At 34.8% G+C, this 24,690-nt stretch overlaps 1 protein-coding gene across 3 annotated transcripts in view; it reads right to left on the bottom strand.

Annotated features, from left to right (window-relative positions):
• Positions 1-24,690, bottom strand: part of LOC129956480 (uncharacterized) — a 161,070-nt gene that overhangs the window by 15,730 nt on the left and 120,650 nt on the right. For all 3 annotated transcript variants that reach the window (XM_056068382.1, XM_056068383.1, XM_056068385.1), the window contains exons 4-8: positions 23,125-23,339; positions 17,507-17,677; positions 12,560-12,658; positions 7,783-8,051; positions 2,483-2,732 (exon numbers count right to left, since the gene is read on the bottom strand). In XM_056068382.1, coding sequence (XP_055924357.1) covers positions 2,483-2,732; positions 7,783-8,051; positions 12,560-12,658; positions 17,507-17,677; positions 23,125-23,339 — 1,004 coding nt within the window. The remainder of the gene's footprint in view (positions 1-2,482; positions 2,733-7,782; positions 8,052-12,559; positions 12,659-17,506; positions 17,678-23,124; positions 23,340-24,690) is intronic.

The raw sequence follows: 24,690 nt of genomic DNA, 5'->3' as shown, positions 1-24,690 counted from the left end.
TTTTTAAAGATTTCATAATAATTCAAAAGTAGGATTAGAACTTATATTCGTGAACAGAATCGTCTGAAATTTGTACAGCGAATATCAGTTACGACAAGTTAGCCTTTAAAAGTTTGAAAATGTATGTTGTTTCTGATGACACATATCAAGGCTCTAATCTGCTTATAAGAAAGGACGTAATTGATCTTCCTGATTTGGTAGGTCAAGAATGTTCCACATGAATGAATTTCAAGTGGTTCCAAGTTTGATAAAATATCCTCAACCTCACAACTTCAAGTTCAGTTTTTATTCAGTGCACAGTAGACGTTGTTAAGAGTGTTTGAAGTAAATATTCAATTATGTTATTCAATAAGCACAGTAAAGGAACTGATAATGCTATTGTTAAAAGATGGAAAAATTGGATGGGGTACACATAGTTGGATATACGAAATGAAAAGAGAGACAACGGAAGATCTAAAAACAGTTAATAATTTCGGATGAAATCAAATAAAGTTAAAAGATGTTACATTACACGTTATTGAAATCGCTAACTGCATTAGTTGAAAAAAAAAAATCGAATGAATACTTTGAATTAAGAAATGGAAGGGTAACACTGGTTTATTTTCTTTTCAACCTGTCACGCTAAAAAGACAGATTCTATTTAAACTCACCACAGTGGATTCGAATCAAATACTTTGTCATAATTTTTATGAAAAAGAACACTGTTCACGCGACTGCCTGAAACCCAGAAGACGCTTTATACTTTGAAGTTGAATTTTTTTCTATATTTATTCTGATAACCTCAAATGGTTTTTATCAGGATCCAGTTAAACAGAAAAATGAAAATTCTGAACAAAAGCAGGCACATTTTTCGGCATTACACAGAAATTACTACAAACACAATTGGGACTATTAACTAAATCAGATAAATAAATATACAGGAGTTTCCCTTCTTTTACACGGAAAATTAAATGCTTATTACTAATGTAATGTAATTAAATGTTTATTACTAATGTAATTAATTGGTATTTAATTACATTAACGCATAGCACTGCATGTGTTATGTCAGTGAAATAAAAAAACCATAATAACATAAAATAGCATTCATTTTGGTTAGCAGCAATGTTATCACATTAGGATGAAAACCGAAACCAATAAGTGGAAATTAAGAGGCATTTAAAATAAAATAAACAATGGAATTAAAATATTCCCAGCAAACGATACAATCAGAATGTAAATTGTTTAAAAATATATTTCATAATTTTTGGAATGACAGATTAATAAAAATGTGTAAATCTGGAAATGTCCCGATATTTTTGATTGTATAATCTATACATAGCATAAAATGAAGTCTTCTGAAAGTGTCTGTATGTTTAAACCAGAAAAACTCGAGAAATACTTAACTGATATTGGAGATATTCGTACCATTTTGTAGGGCATTTATTGGGGAAGGTTTTAGTATATGATTGAAGTAGTATTGATGTCGTTTAAGTATTTTAATATTGAAGTTATATTAAAATAAAAAAAGGAGTTTTATAATTGCGATTTTAATTATTTTCTTATAACGATTCGCGCATGAGTAAAACACCAGTATCGGTGCTTTGCACTTACCCGCGCATGTGCGAAAACCTCAAACTGCGCATGCGCAAAGAGCAAGGGTTGTGGTATTCATAGGCAATACATTTGTTTGTTTATGATTTTAAACAGCGATTCGAAACTCATTATGCCCAAAAAAAGGAAATATAACCTTGGCTGGAACACGTTAAATGCCAAAACGCTTCGTTTGTTGCGCGATAATGAAAATTTAGGGGAAAGAAACGTTCGTTTAGCGAATATCAGAGAAGGAATGTCCAAACTAGAGGGAGTCTTCTGTTGAGCGAAATGACCGTCACTATATAAATTGCACTGCAATTGAATGACAGAGACAGAATGAATCTCATGAGCAACGAAGTGATTGCCCAGCCTATATAGATTACAAAGAAATATTATGAAGCATGCTGCATTTTATTATTTCAGTGTTGATAAACAAGTGTGGAACAACTGATACAAAAAAATTGTTTTGTAGTTATTTTTGATGATTTCTAAATATATTTTTATATTTGTTTGATGTTGCGTGACATGAATATGTCATATCGGGTGGAGGCTAGACTAAAGTTTAAAGCTAATTTTTACTCTTGGATATTATGCCAAGGGAAACGCTATGCGGGTACTGCTAGTTTTATATAAAATAATGAACTTTATCTGAATAAAAATATTTAAAATATAAAAATAATATTTTGCATAAGATTTATATTTTTTGCTAAGAAGTTAAATGAAAATGAAACGCTATCATATACAAAGGGATAAATATGAGAAAATATTTCCTGAGTCTGCTCTATTAACCCTTCCATCTAAACTGCATATAAAGATATAGAGATTGACATTTGAAGATTCTGAGTCATTCCGCGGAATTTTTTAACAGAAGAGGAGTCCCGTGAGCGCATTCATGGGCTCGATTGCTCACCTCCAGCTTGTCAGCGACCTCCTCCTGCTTGAGCGCGTTGTTGTTGGCGTAATAGTTGTTGTTGTTGTTCTCGATGAGGGGCCTCGGGTGAGCGTTGTCCGGCCGTCCCTCGAGGGAAAGGCCCTTGGTCAGGTTCTCCTTAGAGGTCTCGCGCTTCACCCCGGTCTCGTTCTCGCCGTGGTCCTCGTAGCTCGCCATGATGTTGTCATCCAGCATATTGTCCGTTCCGTGTGTGCCGGGAGGGACCGTCCTTAGAGGAGAAAAGAGGGATCAGTAATGCAGATATTAGATATTTATTACACAGAAATAATATAGAAGAATAGATATAAATGAAAAAAAAATGTTTTCCCGCAAGAGGGGCGGACATTTTCCTTCTCTCGTCTTATGAAGTTAAGAATCAGAAAGTATCGCAATCATCCAGTAGAAACGACCTCCATCCACCTTAACACCCGTGAATACAATAACTGAAAGCTGGTGATTTTTCTAGTAGACTAATATTTTTTTTTTTTTTTTTTTTTTTTTGTAAATTTAAAATTTATTCCTACTGAGCACACATTATAAATAACATCTTTACAGTTTGATTCAAAACTTATCGTTCAAATTTCGCATTGAAGTAGGGAATACGTCAGGAAAACGATTTCACGTAGGACAGTATGTCGGCAAACGTCAACCGCAGGGACAAAATGGGCAAGTGAAATGAACACAAGAAAAAAGAACAGTTAAGTGGCAAGGAAATGTGTGTTTTATTCCAAAGAGGTAAAATACAGGGGCACAGAAGGTGTTCAAAATTGGGACCATTTACACGAACACAGAATTCACAGCGCTGTTGCATTTCTCGTGCAGTATCCACCACACTGCTGACTGAGAGACCCCAAGCTGCTCAGTAATAGCTCGTGTGCTATATTCCGATTATCTTTGATGGGCTGTAAGTAGGACTTGTTCTGCGATGTTGACAGCCCGCGTCAGTCGTCTTCTCCCTGTAACCAGCAGTGAACCGCGTTCGCACAGATTACGATGCATACGTCCAAACATTTGGTGCTGCGGCATTCTTCTGTTACAGTATCGGTCTTTATAAACTTGCCTAGCTTCGCGGCCGCATTCGCCAGCTGCTCCATATGTGAGATGCATATCCGCTAGCTCTTCTGTATGAAAGGACTTCATCTTGTCACTAGAAAGTCAGCTCGCATACTGATGACAGCGAGAGCGGTCGTACGAACTGTAAACTGGTTGGGTACAAACAGCGCCCTCTACATACTCATGCGGACATTTCCAGACATACTTCCCTGTGTGAAATCTATTTCCTGACGTATTCCCTACCTCCCCACAAAATTTGAATGATAAGTTTTGAATGACCCTGCATATAGAAAGCAGAAGGAACAACATTCTTGAACTTCAGGAGCATTTCATGCATTGTCCTTTGCATTCTCTTATCTATGCATTGAAGATCATTCTCTAATTTTATAAAGCATGGCCGCGTTTTTTATACATTAATTATATGTTATTTAATATGCAGGGGGTTGTCTAATACGTTATTTAATATAATACTTTAACTTTTAGATCATTTCATTGGTTTTAGTTCATCAAAAAAGAGCCATCAAACAATGGTAAACTCTGCAACTTTTTCTATATCATCAACTTAAGATGCTGCTGGGCTTAATCTATGCGGAACTCTACTCAACATGTTGATAGTTTTATTACATCATTATACCATGTATGATATTGATTCCCATTCAGATAAGAAAATAATGGGCAATGGTTGGCAGAAAGAGATATTCGGTTTGCAGTGGCCTGGTGGTGAGACTTCAATTTTGGGAGAGTGTTCGCGTTTTGAATTCGAACTGGATCCCAATGATCCCATGTGCATGTGAATCTGATGCGCGTTGAATCTGAAGTAGATAATCAAATGTCCTCCCTTCTCTAAGGAGAGGCTGGTAGGTGCCTAGTCATCTGACAGAAGTTGTAAATGAAGAGATCCATTTTAAAATAGCCCTTTTGTAGCGCCATTCTGGTCGCCATTTTATACAGGCCCTCTTCTGGTTGCAAGGTCTGTTACACGACAAACGACGCTTATTGCTTGGTCTGAACTAAAAAAAATTGATCAAGATGTTCATAATTATATATCTGTTCAGATATTCCTCTTCATTATACTTTTAATAAAATTGCAATGGAATGGCAAAAGTGGCAACGAGGAGGTGATTCGAAAAATGCGTGAAATTCTGACAGATATTATTTACTTTTAATGAAATTAAGGGTTGTCCAAGCTGATAATTTAAAAAGCTGTTTTAAAAAAGTTGTCATTGTAGACTGTTTAAAAAAGCTGTTTGTAGAGGATGATTTGAAAAAATTTGATGGAATTCCAGAACTTTGGTTTAGAGATGTTCTTTGTGAAGAATTTGCTCGACTGTATTCTGAAGATAATGCACCTCAATACACACTTGTATAAATTGATAAGCATCTTAAACATTATAATTTAAGTCTAGAAAAATGAAAATACCTACAATTTACTTGCCAGGTGCTTTTTTTAAAACTTGCTATATTTTGATACATTAGAAGAACAACAAAAACCGCAAATTAGGGCAGAAAAAGTTAATGAAGATCAGAAATTAGTTTTTAATGTCATATTAAAAGTTATTTATGATAACAAGAAAGAGGCATTGGGATTATTTTTTGAATAATCCTGCAGAAACAGAGAAAATCCTTCATTTACAATACTTCGTTGCACACAATAAGAAGCAAAGGACATTATGTAACTCTTGTGGTTTCAACTGGCATTTGATTTAAAAGTAGGAGAGTATTCAATCGGTTTTTAAAATACCTTCTTAAGTGCAAAAACTTGCAATCCGAAGTCAAATATACAAGTTAATGCGTAATACAAAATTAATAATTTGGATTGAAGATCCCATAGCATATATTCATGCTTTTATTGCAATTAACATACTTTTTGAAGATCTTATTAATTGTTCTTTGCCATTTAGCGTTAAAGTTGTTTTGTTTGGCAAGTTTTATCGGTTGTTTTGAAGGATTCAAGATCATTGATTTCAGTGAAACATTTATATTAAGATTTGGATGTAAGCATGGCTCTGCCTCAGGAGTTAAAAGATCGAGCTATTTTAACTATTAGTAATGATGCTTTTATTAATATTAATAATAGGTATTACCACGTTTGTTTGAGGAAACATTTATTCATGAAGTTATTGTTGACATTGTTAATGATGATTCTGAAGGCAGGCTAACACTTCCAATAAAATTTCTCAATTCTTTGACACCAACAGGGATGCCACCATATGAACTGAATTTAAAGATAGGTTATATTATAATGTTATTGCGCCATTTGACTCCAAAAAAATATAACAGAACTCGCTTAGTTGTAATTGGATTAAGACGTTCTAGAGGATCCTAAAAAGGCGAGACCTATTTTAAACCTCGAATACTACTTATTATATTGAAAAGTAATATGAAATTCAATTTAAAACGAAAGCAATTCCAATTCGTTTGACTTACAATAAGCAAGACGCAGAAGCAAATTCTTGCAAAAATTTGTTTGATGCTGCAAAATCCTGTTTTAGTCAGGGATGCTTCCATGTGGGCTTTACGAAAATTAAATCTTTTGATTCAGGGTCTGTTGTCGGTCCAGGTAGAGAAACAGTCAATTATGCGCACTGGGAAGTTTTAATTGATTAATTATCGTTTAAATGTAAATAATTTTTACTTTTAAAAATCTTAGAATTTGATATATTTTTGTTTCTAATATTTACATATATATCTCTCTACTGCCAGAAAATTTTAATTTTAGAAATTGAAGATTTTGTTTTTAGTAATTGATGAAGAATTAATGTTTTAGTAAAGAAAATATTTATGATTTTTATTTCTACTAAAAATGCATTAGTACATAGCGAGCGTTCGAAGCAAGGTAGGATCAAATAGCGATTCTAAAAGGAATCACAACGCGATTCTTGGGGGATTGACGAGCAGGAGGTGAAACCCTTTAATATCTAATAAATTTTCAGGAATTCTTTCGGAGATATACTGGATTTTCCGTAAATGCCACACGAATTCAGCATAGCGTATTTTTTACTACTTACGGAAGATAAAAAGTGTCCAGAGAAATATATTTCTACTACACACACTTTTTAAGTAAACTGCATTGATAAAACGAAGATATCACAACCGGTTCACTTAAAAATAATCTTATTTGAAGTCCGAGAATTATTTTTTTGAAACCTAAGAATTATTTTTTCAAAACTCAGATCTTTATAAAATATGCGACTGGTACCATTTGGGAGAATTGAACCTGCGCAACAAAGGTATTGCTCTAAATATTCTTTTGCGCATTGCTTGCAAGTATGCTGAATTCGCACTGCTGGACCGAACTTAGTCGGGGCCTCCGAGAACGAAAAGAACAATAAAAGTTTTATGGGCCCGGGACAGTCACCCTTTCTGCCATTACCTTTTTTGGGTAAGCGATGGACTGTCTTCAGCTTTGGCCAACTGCTGTCCATCGTGCCTAGTGTACGTTTGTTTGTGATTGTGAAGATTTTTGAGCATTTTTTGCATGAAAATTCTATGCCATCGTGTCTGGATTACTAAAACGAAGTACCGTATCACACTTGATTAGGATGTGAGTAATTAAGACTATTTATTCTTCTTTAATAGCAGTTTTTTTTTTCGAGTTACAAGTTTTAATGTGAAATATACATTAAGCCTAAAAGTAAGTACTAAGCCCTTTCTTGTCTCTTAGCATTAGACATTCTTTATTCATTGGTGAGTGTAAACACGAGTGGTTTAACGATTCATATCATTCAATTTGTGCAGTACTAATAAAAGAATTATTTTGTTTGCTTATAAAAAAATTTTTTGACTTCACAAAAAAACAATTTTTTTGTTTGTTTCTCTAACTTGTAGCGTTCAATATTTTTTAAACTTTTTCGCAGAAAATATTTTAATTTTTAAAACAATCGTAAACAAGTAATAGCTTCTAAAGTTCAGAAAGAATAATATTATTATTTCAGATAAAGTTTTTCACCTTTCAAGTACAGCTTCTTTAACACATTCTCATTTTTTTTAATTCGATACCCTCGAAAGCAGGAATCGTAAAAAGAAGATGCTTTCCCCCTCTTTTTCGAGTGAGGAGATCTGCTTTGATGCGGCAATTACCAGATGCAATATTTTTGACCATAACTTTGATGGATACGCGGAATTTCAGCAACTTTTGTCTTTTTAAAAAAAATATCTGTAGGGAAGTTCAGCTCTGATGAGGGCAGTTCACTCTCATCTCCTGAGAGCTCTGGGGAGGGACTCACCCTGCGAGCGGAGGCTTGGAGATGACGGCCGGCGAGGTGGTGACAGTGGTGGTGGCGGAGTTGTCGGTGTAGTGCTTCTCCCAGTCGAAGGGGTCGCTCTCCTTGATGCCCCTGCGTTTCATGCAGCGCTCGAACAGGTTGGACAACATGGCGTAGTCCGGACGGATATGGTAGTCCAAGGAGTAGATATGGTCCAGGAACTGGCGGAAGTCGGAGGGCAGGTGCTTCAGGAGGAGGCGGTGGTCGTACTTCTCCTTCATCAGGCCCACCTGCAACATGAAAGAACAATGCATTCACCCCACATGATTCACTTTAAAAGATTCACTGGAATCAATTTCTATTCAGCGTAGCACACGTTAAAGCCGTGTTCCAACGACCTGTGCGTCAGCAGACATGGCACACTTTCCCCCCTTGCCCCTCTATTGTGGTTTTCTTGGGTTCTTTGATGTCTGTCTAGTTTACTGACAAATTGTCAATAAACTGGACATCAAAGAACCCCGGAAAACCACAAGAGAGGAGCAAGGGGGAAAAGTGTGCCATGTCTGCAGACGCATTGGTCGTTAGAACGCGGCTTAATGGTCATCCGTATAGAACAAATATGAACATTAAGTCGATCGCGATTTACCGGTGGACCACCAAGACATTTTGGGGTGACCGCCTTTACTAAGACCTAAGACGCGCTTACTAAAAGAAACACACTTATGAATCACCGACGAAAAATTTCAAAAAATATTTCTGACGAATTGTTTAAAACAGCAGGTAAATTAAACAAAAAGAAATATTAGGATAAAATAATACAACTTCACTCCGAATTTGAGGGACGTTTTCAAGAATTTACTAGACTAGAAACAGTAGTTGCATTCATGTGTTATCAATCTAGCAATACTGATGTGGAAGAAATAATTGAAAATATAAATTATGTATGCTCTTTATCTCTTAAAGAGAACGAAGTTTTTCTTCTTCAAAATGACACAATTTAAAAGCACATACATCAGAACCTAAGAATAACTTTTGGAATCTAATGAGACGAAGTAAAGTATCCTAATTTAAAAAAGTTGCATATCATTTAATATCGCTCTTTGGCTCTATATACCTGTGTGAATTATTAAGACAAAAAGTCGTTCCTGTCTCACAGACGACCACTTAGAATGCAGTGGAAGATTGGAAGTAAGTAATTATATCCCGAGAGAGTCGAGACTGGCGGACAGTATGCAACCGAAATCTTCTACTAACTATAACGACGGGAACTAAAGTTACATGAAAATGATTTATTTTCTAGTCTTTTGAATTGTTTGATATTAAATGCATCATTTGATATTATTATGTTTGTAGCTATTATTATTATTTTTGAATCTTGTTATTATCAAAATGTTTGTCGTTATGTAGGTAAATACATATTCCGTATTTATTAAGTTATAATAAATATGGTAGACCTTTCTTTTATCTCACCACACCTACGCCACTGCAAAACCTTGACAAATTAGAAGTAGCCTTTACCCTGGAAACGTCTGTCCATCACTGGTGTAGAATCTTAGCTATAATCAATTATAATCAGTTTTTCTCACATTATCTTAATCAGAAAATCGTTTTTCCGTGGCTTCGATTCATTTCAGTTTTTAATAAAATTCTTTATAAGTCGCTGGAATTATTAAATTTAAAAAGAAGTAATGTAGGATGATCTTTTTTTACACTGAAGAAAAGAAAACTGAATATATATATATATATAAGTTTCTGCCTACCACCACAGCTTGGAATCTCCCCCATTTGAAATAAGCCCTTTCTCTGTTACATGGAAACTTGGTGATCGTTTTCGAAAAGATAAGTGCAAGTGATTGTCTGCATATAAAAATACGAAAGAAAAAATCTCACAACTTAAAATTTATTAATTAGTTAAAAATAGTTGAAATGTAAGAAGGAAACTTATTTTTTATATATTCCGAGCTTATAATATTCCGAGTATAAAGAAGTACATATTTTTTCTATTACGATTGTATTTCTCATTCAACGAGTGAATTGAAGTGTTTGATATTGAAACAAACAAATAAAGGGTAAAAATTTTCGAATGTTCTTCCCTCACTTTACCATATGTAACGAAACCTTTAATATTGCTATAAATACGTTACACAGCTGTTCTAATCGCGACTTCATTTGAAATCCAACAGACAAAGAGACACAAAGAAAAGGACAGATCCAAACGAAAATTATCTAAGAATGGTAAGATTCACTCAAAAAAACAAGATGCTGATGCATAAAAAACCGTGGGAGATGCATCATGCTCATGTTACAGGAATCATAGTTATGTTACATGATGTACAGGGTGTCTATAATTAAAGTTCACATTTGGAAAATGTATGTATCAAATACTACGCAACAGAATTTCATGAAAATTGGGTAATAATGAATTGATGGAAAGTTTATCTAGTACAAAAAAGATGGCCTATTATAGCTTTATAGAGATCATAACAAGAATTTACAAAATGTAATAATTTCTGTTTACAAAATATGTTCGATATGTCCAGCATTTTTTACACCCATCTAGAAAAGCAAAATCGGATGTTTAACTGGGATAGCAATGTAACACCTTTTGAAGAATCTTATGAATCATGAAATGAGGTGGGTCAGCATTTTCTGCAATACGCCGAACACTAGTGCTGCCCATTTTGTCTTCTACCACTTGGGTCTGTACATCATCTACTACTTGTGTCCCAACGCACCTTCGTCCTCTTCCAGGATGAAAGAACAGCCAATGATCCCGTTGCTTCGAATTTCAAATTATTTTTTATTCCTCGGATAGTGACTGGACCTTTTCGTAACTTTTTCGAAGACCGAAATTTCCACAATGCTTAATAGTAGAGTCATTGTTTTGACAAAACAATTTCACAAGTAAAGACTGCATAGCTAATGTCATCTTTCAATACTTGGCAAGTATGACTGAGATTCGACTGTCGCATTTTTACATCGCATGTCCTGCTACGCCAGCACATGGTTACTATGGTTACGGCATTTGTATTTGCAAGAAGGACGATTGCACAGTGTCATCTAGTGGCGGCTTTTTTTTTTAATTAGATATAATTCCCCTTATTTCATAATAGCATTATCCAAGAAATTCTGCTAAATAGTATTTATTAGAGACGTCTCAGAAATGTGAACTTTAATTATGGAGATCCTGTACTTCATAAAAATTCTCGGAGTACAAGGGAAAGAAACTATCTATCTTCTTCTCCGTTAAGCCATGAATTTGCAGCAAATGATAACAGTTTTGCAATTAAGTATCCCTTACGTTAAAATGTAGTCTACAGTGGAGACAGAAAATCACTTAACATGTACACTTTTATAAGAGAGTCGGTTTTGGATTCTTGGAACAATGAGTGAAGAACCAGGTAAAAAATTTTCTGAAATCGCTTTACTAGAATCACTACAAAAGTTTGTATTCTTTTCAGTTATCTACTGTTCATTCTCGGATTCGGACCCTCCCATCCCCACACCTTTTGCGCGAGCTTCAAGGGTCATTTATTTCTTCAAAAAATAAGTGAGAAGAACGATTAAAGGAGGAGATGTTTGCATTTAACAACAGGTGGACAGAATTAAAAGGCACGATAACCGCTCATGTTTCTGCTTATCACCCCTTAGCGAAGTCATATCGTCGAAAAGTGATCATCTTGAGATCATGTAACGAATTATATTTAATATAGTCTGTCATGTTTTTTATTTTGCTCATGTTCTGATAAAATTAAGTAAATATTTCGAAAAAAAATACGTCTTCAAGTTCAGATTTGCTCCTATATTTGACACACATCAACATTTTTAGTGTAAAGAGTGCATAAAAAATTCCAACCCTTTAGCTTGTCCCTCTTTTGATAACAAGAATAAACACTAAATTTAAGTGATTTAACTCCTCCTATTTTCAACTGCGTTGTCCACATATACATTATTCTAAAAAATTATCGTACAGCTTCAGAGAAGTGTAAACATTCGAAAAAACAACAAATAGAATTTCCTTATTAGAGAAAATAAAAAGAACAGCTTCATTCAGTATTTATATATGTATATAAACAAAAACAAAAAAATTCCTGCATTTAATGGTCAGTTTCAAAAGCAATCATCAAGTCTTTCCCGTACACTTCCTCAGTAAAGCGATATTTTTGTTTACCTGCAGCGTATCGTAATGTACGAATGTACACATTTTGGAGCAGTTTCTCATCTATTAGAACGATTCAGCTGAAATGATGACTTAACACCACAGAATGGATTATTATAGCTTGTTTTATTTGTGATTTATCGTTTAAGATGCACAAGAATGGACCGCTTAACAGATTCGCGACTAGTTCATTGCGTTTTCTAGTTATCGTGTGCGCACACTCAAGAAAGAAGACTTTATACAAAAAGATGCCATCCAAAATTTAACAGAAATTTACAGTCTTGGTGAAAAGGGCATTCACCAGAATTTCGTGACTCCTTTTGAGCTATCGCGTCCACAAACCAACTGACGTGCCTACTAAATGCCTCAATCTTTCCGACTCGGGAAAATCTTCAATGTGGAGATTCATCAGCATCTGGATACCGAATTGATCTTTCTCGCTAACTATATTCAGAGACACATTAAAAAGATGGAAAAATCTCAAACATGGCAATTCATGAATATTTAGATACCAAATTGATCTATATAAGCAGAGATACATTAAAAGGATGGAAAAGTCTTAAGCGTGGAAATTCATCAAACATCTAGATGCCCAATGAGTAATAGGCATGCGGGAATATGTAAAAAGAGTGTTCTTACTTGTTCTTTATCTTTGATTTTTCTCCAAGGCAGCTGCCCGTTCACGAACTCGACCAACATGTAGAATAAAGACCAGAGGTCGTCGTGGCGACCCATTTCCTGCAAAGAGCAGTGACAGTTACCATAAACTGCTACATGGTTATGTTTCTCTTATGTGGATAAAGATGAAAGTTTTTAGAAAAGTATCATTTTAACGGACAAAAAATTTCAAAATCAGAATTTTAAACACATTCACAGTACATTTACGTTTTTAATAAATGCTTAAGAAACTTTTTTTAAATATTTGTGCGACCACTACTATTATTATTATTACTATAAATCTCCTTATTGCCCTAATATCTGTTTTAATTAAAAAGCGAATATCCATTTCAGCATAATAATAATAATTTCGAAAATTCTTGAAAAAATTGCAAATGATAAGTACAATTCTTAAAAACAACTTTTAAAAGAATGATGTAAAATTCAATCAACATTGCAAATAGCAAATCGGAGGCAGTTTCATAAAATGAGTTAAAATACAGGGTGACCATAAAAATAACTTTCCCTGTTTGGCGGCATCTGCAGCTAAAACGAATGAAAGAATTGAAATCACATTTCATATACATATTATGGAAGACATGGAAAGATGAATTTCTCAGGAAAAGAAAATAGCACCAAAAGTTGCCGATAGGAGAAATTTTGACGCTGTTGACATATATGTACAAACGAGGAACGATTAATGTTTCTGGCCTTGGAAAATATTGTGGAGAGATGAGGCTTTTTTTTATTTTAATGCATCTGTGAATACTCAGGACTGCCCTATTTGGGCTCGTGAAAATACCACAAGGATCCAAGAAATGCCATTGCATTCCCCAAATGTGGTGCGGTTGCAAAGCCAGTTTCATAATCGGATCGTACTTTTTGGTGAATCTCACTCAAACAAGTCCTATTACCTGCACCATTAATAGCGAAAAATATGGGCAAATGCAGCAAACTTTTGTTATTCCGCAACTGCAGCACAGAGAATGTTTGGACTCTATTATTTTTTCTGCAAAATGGAGCGTGGCCACATATTCATCGCCAAGAAAAGAGCTTTTTACGACAGAATTTCGGTACTGAAAGAGTTATCAGTCAGTACTTTCAAATTGAATGGCCACTCCATTCCCCGGACATTACTCCATGTGACTTTTGGGTTTGTGAGGGTACTTGAAATTCGCAGTATACGCTGGTGGTGTGTCCAAGCCTGCATGTCTTGGAAGAGAACATATGAACATATGTTATGAACATTGAAACTGGCAGTTTACACACCGCAATAGAGAATGTCATATACCGTGAGCAACATGTTCTACACAGGGAAGGTCAGAATGTAGAAAATGTTGCACGACGTTCAGGGGACCTTAATACTCATGAATAAAAGATTGTTTTCAGTGAATTTCATGAATTCATTCATAACTGTACTGCTACAGCGCCAGTATTTCCCCTATTAACCATTTTTGGTTTAATTTTTTTCCTACGGAATTCATCTTCTCATGCCTTCTACAGTCTGTGTATGAAATGTGGCTTCATTTTGTTCATTCGTTTCAACTGCAGATGCCGCCAAACAGAGAAAGTTATTTTATGGCCACCCTGTATCTACAACATTTTCTTTCTTTATAGATTGGAAACACTTAAAATAATCTTATCTACATTTGTGAACAGCTTTTAATTAGAAGAAGAAAAAAAAAGAATTATTACACCTATTGAGACAGAATCTTCGCTTAAACCTAGTAATTGTGAACAAAATTTGAAGATATTTGCACAGTTTATTAATAATGTTATATACTACACATGGAAACTGCTTTTCTATATGTAGATAAAAAAACACTTGAAAATTTATTTTAAGTTGTAAATTTTGCAACGAAAAAGTTCCTTTAATTTTCTCAGATGCATTCGAGTCCGTTAATCATCCATAAAGAATAACTTCAATGATTGACAGATAGAAACTCTTGAGATTTCATTATTCAACATAATATGGAACATTCAAACCTAAAAGATGAATAGAAAAATAATCTGCTAAACATATAAGACGAACATTTAGGCAGTTCGTATTGTGAGGCTCTTTTTCTTACAAACTGGCCTCATTTCATCATATTTTTAGTTTAATCAACTTTTAATGATCCCATACAGGTTCATTTTTATTCCAGTAGCTTTAAGTTTAAAAAAGCACATAGATTTTCGTATTTATTTTGATTCACGATTGTGTGGTATCCACGCTTGAACACAATTATATTTATGCAAACGTTGGATGTTTATAAATAAATAAAACAAATAGAAATCCGACTTACACTTGGCTGAATGTCAATGGGATCCTAATATTTCACAACTCTCTCGATTTATTAAACATAAAATTTATATTTACTACTCTATATAGTTATAACTATAACTTTCTCATTATATATAAAACTTAATTTCTAAATTTTAAGTTGATTTGTCGTTGAAACGATGTACTAGGGCGCAATGATGGAAGAGAAACCCCAATTCAAAATTGCATCATTTCAAACATCACTTTTTTGCAAAACTTCACGAGAATCCTTGATGTTCTCACAGACACAGCCAGTACGGCGCGTTTTATGTTACAAGTCACTGTACAAGGAAAAAGAATCGAGAATGCATTCTGTATGTTGGACAAATGGATTCAAAATTTGGCACTTATCTTTTTTTTTTTTTTTTTTTTTTTTTTGCTCAAAGGTGATATATTAAATTTCCTTTTCTTTTTTTGTTTGTTGCATTTTTGAATTATAACGTTCTTAGGAGACGGTTACCGAATTTGAACTATCTGAACCTTTTTAGAGTATAGCGACAGAGAAATAATTTCGATAAGAAAGTAGATTTTAAATATATATATATATATATATATATATATATTCAAAACAACACCCTTTACTTTTCAGAATTGCATTTTAAAATAGTAAAAGAAAAATGGAGTCTTCAAGCCAATAAGAAGTGTTTCCCAGGTTGGACTATCCACATCTTAAAGTACGATTAAAGCAGAAGTATTTTTTTTAAATCTTAAATTCAATCCACAACTCAGTATATGAATCCAACTATTACATTTTATGAGCTGTATCCATTTCGTTTTTATTTTTTCACGAATAATACAAGACTATGTGGCTTCAGTTTTTCTTGCTTTTGAATCAATATTCATTTTCTTTCATGCCCATTTATTTTTCTTTGCTTTGATTTGTTTCACTTCTGACTTTCTAGAGCTGCTGGTAACTTTAACTGCTTTTTTAGGCCACTCCTTTCATCAGTTCTATTGATTTAAACAGTCCCATTTAGGAGCCCGTCTCGATAACATTTGGGTTAAAAATAATCACCTCATTTTATTCTTATTACATATAATTATACAAGATATTAAATATCGTTAAATAAAAAATATGCATAGTAAGAAATTTCCTCTCTTAGGGAATATTATTATTATTATTATTTGCTATTAAGCAGAAAATAGCAAAAGGGCTTTCAATATTTTGTTAAATATTTAATTAAGAATATCTAAATGTAAACACTTGTTCTCTAACTGCAATTACGTAGTGCTCTCTTTAAAGAAATGCTTATTTTACAGCTCCAACATTTAATACGATCGAATTTACATCGGTCCAATCAATGCGATGGTCCGAATTCGAAACTGCCTCCGACTTTCAATAACGGAAAAAAAACCGATAAATGACTTTATAAATTTGACATAGATTAAAATTCTAGAAAAAAATCATATCCTGAATTTAATCTAGAAATTTCGTTGCATTTTTGAAAGTTATAGCGTTTATATGCGAATATACAGACTGAAAAAATTTTAGATAAAAATTTACAGTTGATATTCATAAACGGTATACGAAATTTCTAGGTTGTTGCATTCACCGATAGAAAAACAACTCTAAAAAGTGACGCTTTCGGGCGCCTAGAAAATCATCAACATTTCAAATCAAAATTGTACTTACTGACGTTCACGAACGGCATGGCGGGAATTTTAAAGCGGGACTGTTCCAAAATTGATTATTATTTTATAAATTAATATTCTTATGAGAAATATATTCAACAGTGCACACAAAATCATTAAAATGTTAACTGGTTCCCGATCGTTTGCAATTCAAACATAAAGTGATTGATTCAACGCACAAAATTCGGGTTAGAAGCGGTGGAAAACACAAAAGCAAGCGACAATCATGCAAGAAAGCATGTTCGAAAATGTTAGAGGAGGTTTCTCACCCATGCTGCAACTGGAATTTACAGCCTGCCGTTTAAATATCCGATTGCGTATTGAGAACCTGCAACCGTTTAAGAATGCTGATACAGCGGAGATGCCTTAACGAATCGCAGAAAATGCCAGCACAGCAGCAAGTGCCTGTGAAGGATCGGGCATTTTCGAAAAACGATTCTCATGTTTCTGCCGACAGGAAGTGAATGAATTTAGGGCAGTTCTTCGGAACTGGACCTGAACAAACAATGTCCATTGTATTGTCAAAATAGTTTGCATCTGTTTATTTTAAATCAGCCAATTTATTTAGTTTAGTTTAGATACGTCTCATTTTGAAGTTACATGAGAGTGATTTCTGGAAGGATTTCTTCCATTTGAACCCTGGTCAGAGAATGAAGATAGCGCTTGAGCTAATACTGCCCTTCCAAACATCCGGAGAACGTTGAGCTTTCAACATCAACATTTAGTATATGTAAGCGCGGATCTTTAGCTAATCGGGTTTCAAATTTGGAGCTCTGCAGTTCAGAGGCCGAAAAATTGCTTTACATCAGCCAAATAGTGACACATTTCTTTACTTTTTGTGCTTTTTACATGCTTTACCACTTTGTACGTTGAATTTTTTTTAATTCCTTTGCATGAACTGACACTTGAAGAAAAAAGAGCTATTTTTCAACATACCACAAAAATGCATAGAAAGCAAAAGGAAATAAAAAAAAAAAGGGGAAAAGGAAAGATACTTTGTTTCTGTGTGCGTTGATGGAGGCGTACCGGACCGTTCCTCGGAACCCCGCCGCCGCCCTGGGCGGGCGCACTTCCCCGGTCGCCGTCACGTACTGCCGTGCTAGACCGAAGTCCAACATGTACACGCTGCGGTTGTTGTGTGAGAGACGACCCATCGAGAAGTTCGACTGCAATAAAGAGAAACAGGAGAACATTAACGAATAACATAATTATACATACAGATGTCTTAGTTTTAAGTAAAATTTAATGCAGTATTCTCATAGTAACCTGGTAATTACATAAGACCAGAAGACTGCCGTTTTAGTAAAAAATTTTCAAAGATGAACATTTAAAAAGCAAAACGCGTTTACTGCTCACAATACAAAAATAATATATGCAGACAAATATTTTATTTATATAACAGACTTTATTACTACTGTTCACGTTGCCCCACTATCACCAAGATCCGCTTGCAACGCTTCTCTCTATCATTCTCCTTTCATCTTTCTGGGCTGCCGGTGGTGCATGTAGAGAATACATAGTCATAAGATTTAGTAATATTAACGTACCGTTTTAAAGCAACGCTATGGATATTCTGGGACGGTCATTTTGAATCACTGACTCCTGAATCATGACAATCATGAATTTGAATCATGACGGTCATTTTTGGAACGATCATTTACTTGTCATTTTGAACCGCGGTCAGATGACGAGGATGGCACCTGAGCTGGCATCCCCTCTCCAAACTTCTATATCACACCAGCGGGAGGGTGCTTGGCTCCGACGGATTTTGCGTGCACCAAGTCCGCTTACACGGTTCGGTGGAATCAGGTCTCGAACTTGAAACCATCCGATTCCGAAGCACCGCGATCCTCTCACTGTCATAAGGATTTACAATCCTTTCATTGATTTGGATAATGATAAACTGGATGAACGGTGCTTAGGACAATGAGGAACTAGCAGCCTTCATTTTTTTTAGTGTATTCATTTAACCAAGATTATATTATATTTTGCATGTAATAGTTAAATCAATCTACAAACTATAAGCGTTTTGTCTTTTAGCGGTTTCACTGTTTCAGAGGGAACCAGAATGCCGCCTTTTCTTTCACAACGCTCTTTTTTTGAAGGATTGCCATTTCTCTCCATTCGGATTTTCTATTGCAATAATATGGCCCAATGTTCTTCTATCATTGGAAGTACTGTAAAAAGTTCGATTTCAGATGCGGGAAACATTTAAAGATTCTTATTACATAATGGAAAAATCTCTCACGAGGTCGAATTTTAAAAAGAAACATACAGATGAATAAAAATAAAATAATAATGTTTTTTACATTTTTAAAAATATTGTACATATTTTTTTCTTGTTAAAGAACATTTCTACTGTGAATTTATTTTAAGTTTACATTTCGTGGTGTACATTTATTTATTATTATTGTTCAATGAGAGTAACCTAAATCTTTCTTTGTGGAAGTAAGACAATGTAGTTACAATAATTATGAACATTCATTTTTAAGTTATCTTTTCAATTAAAATTAATCAAAACTTAGTTGCTTAGTTAAAACAACCAATATCCAGAGAAAAATATAATTATTCATATTTTTATAAACTAATCATTAGATTGTTCAAACATTTAAAAAAAAGGCTGAATGCTTTATTTAGAAATGCATCATTGCTGAATATCAGAATTGTATGTTGGCTACCAGCTCTCCCTCTCCCCATTCCCTTCAGAATTATTTTACAAAATTTGTGGTTTCTCTTTCCATCTTATTTGGTTCATTTTTTACGTTTAATGAATATCGAGAACGAAAATAGTAACAACAACAAAAAGAAAAGGATGAGTGTAAATCAACAAACAGGAGATGCGCAAATCGGGACTAGTCTCCGAAAAGCGCAAGAAAGCATCAGAATTCGCCGATTGTGCAACATTGGACCCCCTCCCCCCTCCCCAATGAATTTGAGGAGGCGCGGCTGCTCGTGTCAGAATCTAGGTTTGATGCATGACCAACTGTGCAAAGTACGGCCAAGACAAACCTTTTCTCTCGTGATTTGTTTTTCTGCGCTTTTTCTCGTTGGCTCTCGCTCGATTTTGATTTCGTTTCCACGTTGCCGTGGCGCAGAACATTCGATTTTTCCCCTCCACAGAAAACACACACACACACATACACATCGATGCTCTTCGAAAATACGGTAAAATTCATATAAATACAATTAAATAATTTGGTTCTATTTACAAGTAAAGTTGTTTTTTTAAAAACCATACTTTAATTTTATTCTCAATTGAAATATTTTCTGCAGCATTCCTCGTTTCCGAAATGACGAGCGCCACTGCTTATGCATATTGACCTGAAAATTCATAAAATTACAAATTGTACCTTAAATTCATCTCTTCAACTAAATCGTGAGTCATCCTGATCCAACGATCATCTGTCACCGATAACGATGGGAAGCACAAATGCTCAATAACAGATCGTCATACCTCCCTCATTGAGACGTCTGAGCTGGAACTTTTGTTTGAAATCTGTTTCATTCTGAAGTTGCAATGAAACACTTTCCTCACTCATTCCTAAATCTTATTCTAAGCGGCTTCTGTTACCAGACTAGAAATGCGTTTTAAGTCATTACCGCTGCTTTATCTCACCAAAAAAGAATTTATTTGTAACGCATACCATCTACCAATAAGTATTTGGACACCCATACAAATGACGATATATTCTACGTCTATCTACGTCACGCCTTCTGTACTTAAATGTCGTGTAGGAAACAACATTGGTATTAGAAGCATGCAAGATGTCACGAAATTCAGAACGTCTGACTTCGAGAAAGGAGTAATTGTAGGATACCATAGAAACAGCCGATCCTTAAGGGACATACATAGTGAGTTAAACATTCCAAAATCGGCCGTGGATTTTGTGATTAAGAAGTGGAAGGCGAGTGGTGATTGTAGGAATGTGCTTCGATCCGGCAGACCCACGAAACTAAGAGATAGAGATCGACGAGTGCTGTCCGATGGCACACATACTCCAGGTGTAGCAACAAGCACATTATTTCGTTAAATGCCATTCTTAAGGAAGTACATTTGTTTGGTTTCCATGGTCATGCTGCCGCAGATAAGCCTGTGATTACAAAATCCAATCGTGCTGCTCGGTTGAGGTGGTTCAAGGCAAGTCGAAACTGGACCGTAGGTGAGTGGTAACGGGTTCTCTGGAGTGACGAATCAAGGCTTAATCTCTACCAATCGGATGGCAGAGTCTGGGTTTGGTATACATATGGAAAACGCTTTTTACCAGAATGTACTGTGCCTACAGTAAAGTTTGACGAAGTGGAATTATGGTCTGGGATGTTTCTCGTGGTACAGATTGGGGCCCTTGATCTCAATTCATGGTAAGCTCAACGCCGACTCATACTCTACTATTCTAGACAACAATGTGCTTCCTATGCTGTGACAATTTTGCGGATTGGAACATTTTTATTTCCAGGATGACAACGCCACTTGTCATGTTGCGAGGTCCACCATGAACTGGTATGATGACAATGGGGTGAACCGACTGTACTGGCTTGACCAGGATCCAGATTTCAATCCTATGGAAAACCATAGGGACGAGTTGTATCGCCGAATTAAGGGGTGCAGCAACCGTACAAAATCGGCGAAAGAACTTGTATGTCCTCTCCAACCTTGGTGAAAGAAAATACCATTGTCATCATCCAAATGCTTGTAGAAAACATATACAGGAGGGTTAAGGTTGTAACTGCCTCTAAGCTCTCTAACCATAGTATCTCTAACTATCTGTAGAGGCTCTACTAACTACTGAATATGAATAAATTATGTTTGTCTCTTTTGAAACAGGTGTCCAATTACTTATTGGTAGATAATGTAGCTAATAATTAAAACCAAAAGACGGTTGCAGTTTTCTGTTCTTGTAAAAGGCATCGACCCACTAACTGCTTTTAGATGTTCAGTGTGTCGTCCTCATTGAGGGAAACTGCACTACTTTGTAGCACTAAGCAACATTTTTGCGTGTATTAAAGAGCATAAACAATAGATCACATGAGCTCATTCTGAACTTCTAGTTTAACACTTGAGGCTTTTGATAGAAATGGATATATTGAATGTTCTTAAATCACTATTCCGGAAAATTTCCAACATACTGATTCCCCCAGTCACAACGACATCTAGTGGATTAAATTATCGTTCTGCTACTAATAAATTCTTTTTGCGTGACAAAAAAAAAAAATCTAGTTTCGTCTCCATCTGTTCCTTTCAATCGCTTTCTTTCTGCTCTCGTTCGTTGCCAATCGAATTTTCCAAGCTGCTCCGGATTTCTTTTACTTCCATTTAATAAGCAACGAATCAGATGCCGTCTCGATGCACCGGCGTATTAAACACTGCGAAACGTAACTGACTGATGTGACGAGTCAACCGTCAAAAAAACTTATTCCAACTGAAAATGAAGGCAGAGAGACAGGCGGGAAGATGAATGTTATAGATTCTTCGTAATGGGCGATAAAGTAGATGCTTTTCTACGGGCATCCTTCTCCGTGGTAACAATCAATTAAAGAGAGATCCACCAAAGCAGGCACAGAAATGAACCTTTCATTTTGCAATTTCGTAAAAAGAATAATTCGAAAGGGAAATTGACGTGAAGGGAAAAATTCAGCAATGATTCTAGAAATTTTAAGTGTAAATTATTTTTCATATCGTATCCCTTGATGGCACAGTGACAGTCCTTTATAGATGGGTCCTGGCCTTCCCCAGAACTCCATTCCATGCCATGTTCTTGGTTAAGGTTCCCAATTTGTCACCTTACCAGTTTTCAAGTCTTTCTTCAAACAGTTAATCTACCTAAGTTTTGTACTTCCTCTTATTCGGGTATCAATGTTTAGCCAAAAAGACTTTTTAGCGGCTCGATTGTCATCTAATTATATAATTAATTATCTTGCCCATTTAATTCCCTGTATTGCGATAAATTTAATAATATCTGGCTCTGGAAATAGTTTGTAAATTTCCAAGTTGGTTCCTTCTTTATATAAAAATATCGCATTTTATTTCCGCTAGATCTAGGCCTCTGATTTTTTCACTGGTGAACTTAAGTTCCTTATCACTCAATCGCTGCTCAGCAATGATACCTCAATGGTCTCCAGTCAATCATGGAAATGTATGTTAATGATCCATCTTTGTAGCTGACCCCTTTCGAAAACATGTTAATTATAATCAGTTCACAGCTGAAGTCCACCTGACTTCGACACTTAATGACAATGGTTGCTAGTGATGGATCGTTTCTCGAAGATTTGAGGAGTCCCTTCGTAATGGAAAAAAAAGTTTAACATCTGGATCTTTTGACGTCCTTCTCCCTTGATGATATGAAGGATCTATTTGAAACGACGGGACGAACATCTGTGTTCCCATATCTGGATATCAACAAATGATCAGACACAATTCTATTAGTGAAGAAGATCCACATCTGGCGGTCCGTAGTCCCTTAACTATGTGTGGGGAAACGGGTGACGTTACATCTGACAGGAATGCCAATTACCATGTAAGGAAAAGGGGAACGTTACAACACTTAATCCAATAATTTTCAGAGAAGTAAATGAAATCGCTAGAACGAATAGAACTTCGTGAGAATACGTTGTTTACCGGTTTGATGTCTCTGTGTAGGAATCCGACCTCATGGATGCTCTCTATGGCCTTCAGGATCTGCAGCCCTAGCCTGAGGGTGGTGCTGAGGCTGTAGGCACCTCTGGGCTGGCTCCGTCTCAATTCGGCGAGGTTCTTGCCCTGCAGCTGCATCACGACGTAGTTGAAGCGGTCGTTGCGTCCGCAGCCGATGAAGCGACACACGTGTTCCCTGCCTGCCAAAATCCACAATTCACATTTATAATAACACTAAACACTAAAATTAAATTTAATTAAAAAGTTATCAAATATATTTTTTTAGAGCAAGCCTAACAGCAGAATTATTATTATTTTCAATATTTTGATTATTTTCTAATTGTTTATTTCAAGATTCACTCCCAAGTGGCGCAACCGGTACGGAATCAATTATTAATTAATCCCTAAATTAACATTCTGAATCAATTCCCTTTTATAAACAATAAACAAATCGAAATAAAAAAAATAGTGTATAATAGAGTTATTAAAATTCCATTTTATTAAACTATTAAAAAGTATAAAATGATTTTTTAAATCAAGCATATGGAAAATAAAACAAAAGTGAAAAGAGTCGATAGAAATATTCTAAGTAAGTTGAAACATTCATATTACAACTCAACTTTTACCGCAAGTTTAAGAATTTCCTTTCCTAGGATATTTAAGAATGCTTAATTTCCTTATAGTATTGTTTTCATTACGTCGGGCGTTTACGATTTTGTTTTGACGTATATATTGTTCATAAAACAGTTTTACATGTTTAAAATAATAATAAAAAGTGTTTCAAAAAACGTTCTTATTTGTATTATTTTCTTTCCTTTCTTTTCTATATTATACTTCGTAATTCATTTTCATAAATATAATGGAACCTAAAAATCATTTTCTTCCAACTTTTGCATCAAATGGCAAATACAATTAAAATTCAATTTCAATCAATCCATTACTATGAAGATTAAATTTCAAAAATATTAAAATATTATATTGCCATAAGCAGCATACAATCGTAAAAAATTTCGTAACTTTAGTACATACAAAAATGTCTTTCTTTCACACAATGAACGAAATGAAATGAAAAGCGTGGAACAATGCACATTCATATTATATAGGAATAATATGAAATCCAACCAGCAATATATTTCAAAGTAATATCTTATTTAGAATAATTCCACTAATGCAAATAGATATACAAATATTACATTACTTTATTGAAATTTATTTCCACAGCCAGTCATACTATAATATAGTTTAGTTTAATTAGATAATATGTAGTATTTAACGAATTTGATAAAAATAAATCCGAAACATTGATGTTTTACAAAGCACAAAATATTAACTTCAAATATTCTAGTTTAAACCTAACAAACCAATTTTTTTAAACTTAAAAAATATAATTTTTAGAAGATTATAGAGCGATAACTATACAGTTAAGCTTAGTACGGTTAACTATACTAAAACTAAACAAATAAATTAAATTAAACTGAAAAAATTAATTATCAAATCGAAGACTGTCAATGAGTTTAAATGGCAGAAGCATCCATGTCCTAAGGCGAAGGT

The sequence above is a fragment of the Argiope bruennichi genome, chromosome 11 (assembly GCF_947563725.1).
Source record: "Argiope bruennichi chromosome 11, qqArgBrue1.1, whole genome shotgun sequence".
Classification (NCBI taxonomy): domain Eukaryota; kingdom Metazoa; phylum Arthropoda; class Arachnida; order Araneae; family Araneidae; genus Argiope; species Argiope bruennichi.
Note: the sequence above shows the minus strand (reverse complement) of the source record. Positions and strands in the feature narration are given on the sequence as shown.